This window comes from Ornithodoros turicata, chromosome 2 (assembly GCF_037126465.1).
Source record: "Ornithodoros turicata isolate Travis chromosome 2, ASM3712646v1, whole genome shotgun sequence".
In the NCBI taxonomy this organism is placed as follows: domain Eukaryota; kingdom Metazoa; phylum Arthropoda; class Arachnida; order Ixodida; family Argasidae; genus Ornithodoros; species Ornithodoros turicata.
The window spans coordinates 22,877,134-22,883,133 of record NC_088202.1 but is presented as its reverse complement, the minus strand read 5'-3'; the positions used below and the strand labels follow the sequence as shown (position 1 = coordinate 22,883,133).

At 43.2% G+C, this 6,000-nt stretch overlaps 1 protein-coding gene across 1 annotated transcript in view; it reads left to right on the top strand.

Moving 5' to 3' along the window:
• Nucleotides 1–303: 303 nt before the first annotated feature.
• LOC135385234 (caspase-3-like) overlaps nucleotides 304–6,000 on the top strand; it is a 70,869-nt gene continuing 65,172 nt past the window's right edge. The window contains exon 1 of the mRNA XM_064614427.1: nucleotides 304–354. Coding sequence (XP_064470497.1) covers nucleotides 347–354 — 8 coding nt within the window. The 5' untranslated portion in view covers nucleotides 304–346. The remainder of the gene's footprint in view (nucleotides 355–6,000) is intronic.

Below are 6,000 nucleotides of genomic sequence, written 5' to 3'. Positions count from 1 at the left end.
ACACGAACACAGTAATGCCATGATTGAGGTCAACACTTATATCATTTTCATTACACACAAGACAGGAAGTGCAACAAATGAGAGAAGCGACCTCCTGAGACCTGTTACAAGTAGGCTTGACTTTCTGGCACACCTCATTGAAACCCATGAGAGAGACTACACTAAAAACGCTGTTGCCTTCTTCCTGGCAAGAGTAAATATCTCTCGTGCTGCAGAAACTGTCTGAAGTATCACTTTCAACGTGAACCTCTGCACGACAGTGGTTTCTATGCGACGTTATCAAGAGCAGATACGCTTGAATAGCGACTCGTAGCATATCTTGAGTCACTCGTCGACTACTACGGAAATGGAAAGGTAAGTCAACTGACTCTTTAAGACGTGTATGTTGGCCGCATTTGGTCAACGCGAATTCAAAATTGACGCACTGCAGTGAAATGTGAAAATTTATGCTGTGGGAAAGAGAAAAAGGAGTCATATAGGGTAGGTGGGAAGTGATGCACCGCAAACAACTGAGTAACTGAGTGCATGAGAGATGAACCGAACATACGAAGCGTGCAAAAGAATCACCATATTCGATGTGCATTTTATAATTTCTTTGGTCACTCAAACGGCAAAAAGTAGGGAAGGGGGGAGGCAAGTTGAACCAATTTTTGAGAAAACCGTCCTAATTTGAAACGTACTTGAGGATACAGGCGTCTCAGTGCACTAGTTGCTCTGTTCATCCTTCTGGATACTGCGAAATAAAAATGACGCGAATGACAATGTGGCCAAATATGCAACAGGAGGCAGAGTGCTTCAATATGCAGCAACCTTGGGGCATGTAGCAACAGGCTACGGGTATGTTGAGACAATTGGATGTTGCATAAGGTAGGAATCTGGGATTTGCCGTGCAGTCAAGGCAAACGTATAATATGTCTTTGTTACTACAATTCCAATGTGACCGTCCTTTGCAAACCTTGCACTGAAGCAGTACCGGCGTCTACCATGGGCCGCCGGGGGGACAGGTGGGAAATTTGCGCCCCCACCTCCGGTATTCTTACTTCCCGAAAGGTGTCTTTTTCGCGCCCCTTTAGGCGGGCTCAGGGGGGCAGAGAAAGGGTGACAGAGGGGAAAGCGCCGCTGCTCAGATTGACATGGGGGTCCCCCTGCGCCTTCTTCTTTTGAAGAAAAAAATATGGCTCATGACGTTTAGAGAGCTCGCAAAAAAGGAGGAAACGAAAAGAAAGCTCCGGGTGCATCCCATATGGCAAGCTAAGCAGGTATATGTTTCTTTGTTTCTTTCTTTACTCCACCGGCCTCAAATGGTACCCAGCCCTCCATTTTTCAACGAACATTTTACGCCGTCCAGAACGAAAAGAGGTCACATGTGGAACTTCAACTGTGTCCCATCTCAAGGCTGTGTCGTCCACTGTTGCCAAGAAGAGCAAGGCGCTCTTTGTGACACGCCTTTGTCCCTGTACCTGCCCCGAAGACATAATCTCATTCTTGCGGGACAATGCCGTTAAATTGCCGGTATGTACTAAACTGGTAACTCGGAGCCCTGCCTATGCTTCCTTTCACATTTCTTAAGATAGTGATTTTGAAAAATTGATGGACGCGAATCTGTGGCCCGAAGACTATCTATTCCGCGAGTTCACTGGTCCCTTGCGTCCCCATATGATCTTCACAAGTGATGACGTAGGGCAAAGTGTTGCCCCACGTACATTAGTTTGTGCTTCTCGGGTGAAAGTGGTCTCACTTCCGCATAATCAGTTCGACGCCACTCATTGTGGAGTTTATTATCAGAATGTACGGGGTCTTAGGACAAAAGATGTAGTGTGCTTTAATGGAGTGATTGAATGATGTTTTGATGTCATATGCTTCACTTAAACATGGTTGTGGCCAGGTATACCCAGCTCCTCTTTTTTTTTTCTTCTTCGACTTGTACTGTGCATAGGTCTGATCGTTGTCAAACTCAAAATCAGAGGGGTGGTGCTTCACTTATTGCTGTTCGGTCCCATTTCAATGTATCTCGTCGCTCTGATCTGGAACTTGTACCGGAATGTGTTTGGGTTGAATGTTGGTTTCGTGATAACGACAGAATCTTAATAGGTGTGCATTATTTTCCTCCAGGTTCTAATGTAGCTGTTATTGAAAACTATTTGCTTGCAATAGGGCAGAAACTATATGGATGTTAATTCCAAAGTTTTAATTATTGGTGACTTTAATGCCCCTGGTGTTGACTTTATTAATGCCAGAGTATCACGAAATTGTCCTGCGTTTCATCTGGGTAATGGTCTTCTTGATTTCGCCCGCTTTCACCAACTAGCTCAGTCGAACAGCATACCTAACAAGGATGGTAATTTTCTAGACTTGTGTTTCTCAAACTTTGACGTTTCTTTGGAATGTTCAGGTTCGCCCATTGTTCCCGTTGACCCTTACCATACGCCCCTCTCTCTTCTGTTCTTGTGCCCCCCCGTGCGTTCACTGTCGTCTACACCTCGACTGGATCTGCGTAAGGGAGATTATGTCGGCCTGTATGACCACCATTTTGCGGCTTGTGATTTCTCCTCTGTGTAGAACTGTATTGATCCTGATGATGCAGTGTTGAATTTCACGAGTATTGTTAGAAATGCTATCTCTCAGTTTGTCCCATACACCATACCACGTCGGGGCAAATACCCAGTTTGGTTTTCTGCTCTCACACGCAGTTACCTTAGTAAAAAGATATATTTTCGTAGAAGATTTAAGATATTTGGAAGGCCGTTTGACTATGAACAGTTTGCTGCTTTTCGGCGGCTGTTCAAGAAGTCTGCTGACTCAGACCGTTATGCGTATTTGGCAGGGATTCAAGATGACGTGAAAAGCAATCCTCGTAATTTTTGGACCTGGCATAAACAACGTAAGCGTGAGAACGCTATCACCATCTCTCTGTTTGACGGTAACGTGATGCAATGCAATCCGCCAATCGTGGCAAATATCTTTGCGTCGCACTTTTCATCTGTGTTTGATGACTCGGCCAGCACAAATTCTGCCTTTTCTTTTACGCAAATGCACGGCGATCATCTGCCCTCGTTTGTTATTAGTGAGAATGATGTCCAAAATTCAATTCGTAAGCTAAGGCCCACAACAACACCGGGACCAGACAGTTTCCCTGCTATTTTCCTTAAAGTTTATCGTGACATCCTTTCGCCTGTGCTTGCATTCATATTCAACCTTTCTGTTAAACGAAGTAATGTTCCACGACCGTGGAAGTCTTCCCTGGTAATTCCTGCCCATAAATCGGGCAACCATAACATTGTTACTAATTATAGACCTGTAAGTATTTTATGCGCCTGCTCCAAAGTTTTGAACACATTATTTTTGTTAATCTATCCTCGTCCGTTAAGCGCAAAATTGCAGACAGTAAGCATGGCTTTATGCCTGGGAGATCAACAGTCACAAATCTTGTATCATTCATGTCAGGCTGTTCCCCAGCGGTTATTTCTCGTGGTCAAATGGATGTAATCTATTTTGACGTCTCGAAAGAATTTGACATAATGAACCATGATCTGCTCCTTCGCAAGCTTAGTTTATATGGTGTTTCGGACTCTCATTTAGGTTTCTTTGCCTCTTACTTACGGCATCGCTTATACTCTGTTTGTGTGTCCGGATCCTACTCTGATACCTATGTTTCTACGTCTGGTAGAAACATTTCTACCCAGACCCAGAGGTTTGACCCAGGGGTCAAATCTCGGGCCTCTACTCTATTTTTATGAATGATCTTGTATCTTGTGTTAAAGGGACCGAAAAGTGAAAAATAACCCCCATATTTTTGCCCACTGTCGTGCACAACGTCGTTGTTTGATAAGATACAGAAAGCATTACTTCTCAATTCGGCATATTTTTTATGTATAAATATTTTGAAGATTGCCGGAACATGGACGGTGCTGCCAGCGAACGGCGAAAAAGAGCAACTTGGGTTTCAGGTCCAGGGTTCCCAGGGATTGGTCAACCCTTACCACGTGAGAGTTAATTTTGTAGAGAACAAAGCTGACGCACATTATCTTACAGCTAAACGCCATTTTGAAAATGACGCTCACCTCCATAGCTTTTACGTTAATAAAGCATTCAGCTACTTCGCCGCTACGAGCTACGATCCGCCGCGCCATCTGCAAGGCCGTCTGTCGCCGTTTACGTCGTGGGTGGTCGTGTTGGTCGCGCGAAGAGAAGTGAATGACATGTTCGTCGTGGTTGTGTCAATTATTCTAGAGACCTACATATGCCTGGTGTAGTTTTGGTGTTCGGGGATGCAAAAATCATGGTTGTTCACCATCGGCGGCGGGCGTTTTCTACCACAAGATTCAACAGGAGAGTGCGCGAAAGCGAATGTGGTTCGAAACACTCGGTTATTAGATGTAGCAGTCGTTCCTTGTGTGTGCTGTTCTCATTTTGCTGCCGATGACTACGAAGATGCCGTAGAAGGCGAATTGCGAAGACGTCCGAAGCACACTGATGCACAGTACCCAGTGATTTTGTAACCCCCAAGGTGACGAGTTCAACACAACGTCTTAGGTATGTACAGGCGTCACACATGTATAAATTATAATATAGCGACGACGTATTCCATTTCACTTATGTTATCCTACTTGTCCCGTACTCAACATTGTCAACATCAACAAATTTAATTTTAGGGGCCTTCCAGTGTTGAAGTGGCACAAGACTGCTTAGTGTGTGTGTGATCCAGGCACTCAAGTTGACATGGCAGAAATAGCTGAAAGCAGGTATGCAAAGTCCACAGATGGAAGTACTAGATTTGTTACGTGTTGCAGATTTTGCGACATTTTTTTTAGTCTTTGGACAGGTGCAGAACATTAGTATGACGTCAACAAGGGGAGAAGAAACCGATCAGAATTACTAGCTTGTTTGAAGGGTATAAGAATACTTCCTGTTGAGATGTAGTTATGACTTTATGACTAAGGAACGCTAATTAATTTTCTAGAGATGCATCCTCTACACTTGAATGCCCAGTGAAACAGCAAACGTTCGTTGTCTTTGAAGCCCCACTACTGGAATTGTTCAATGTGTGTCAGAGCTGCAGTGAGCCATGCAAGGTTACCATATCATATTGGTCCTAAATTTGCAGAGTTCCCCTATCTAGGACGCAACTGTCATTTCTCTCTATTGCTTTTCCGATCCTACCTTCTCGGAGATTAATGTGGTTCACCATAAACTGCATGGCACTGCCTTTCTCTATACTCATGCTTTCGGTTTCTTGTTCTGTTGAATAAATCTTCACTTGAGTTTGCAGCCATCACGCTGTCTACTGTGTTTGCCCCTCATCAATATTGATGTGCTGTAACGGTATAGCACATTAACATGCCAACAATTTACCAAACAACCTTGCCTAGTCCTACTTTTGGATGGAAACTGCACGATGTGGTAACATCCACATATAAAGTTTTAGTCGACGGAGATTTGCTGTTTTTGTACAACCTTCATTGTACATTTCTTTTGTCTCACTTAGCATGCCTGAAGAAATGTTCTGATCTTCATCAAGATGACAGGTCATTGTTCGATCTGCAGCATTATTGTTCCTGTAATCTTTTCACCAACAGAGAATACAAAAGTGAACAAATGGTAAAATATAACTAGCTCGTTAAATTCAAAAGGGAAAGACAAAACTGTTTATACTTCTCTTGTTTATTTTGTTGCAGGTTTTACAACTCAAGTACGTCTAAATATCAGAGTGCAGGAAGTCCTACTCTGTTTCCTAAATCCCTGGACAATAAAAAAGAAAGATATAGTTTGAGTTGTGACAAAATGTTGCTTCTGCTCTTATATTATATTTCAATTAAATGTTACGATGCATTCGTAGTGTACACTGAAGCCAGTTTCAGTTTGCAGGGCTGTCAAAAGTACTTTACAAAAGTACATCTCAATTACAGTAACAGAGAACTTATGCAATAAATTATTTAGCCATTTTGGAGTACTATGCACACCAATGGTGCATGGTTAACTTTGAACCCAGATCAAGGGTTA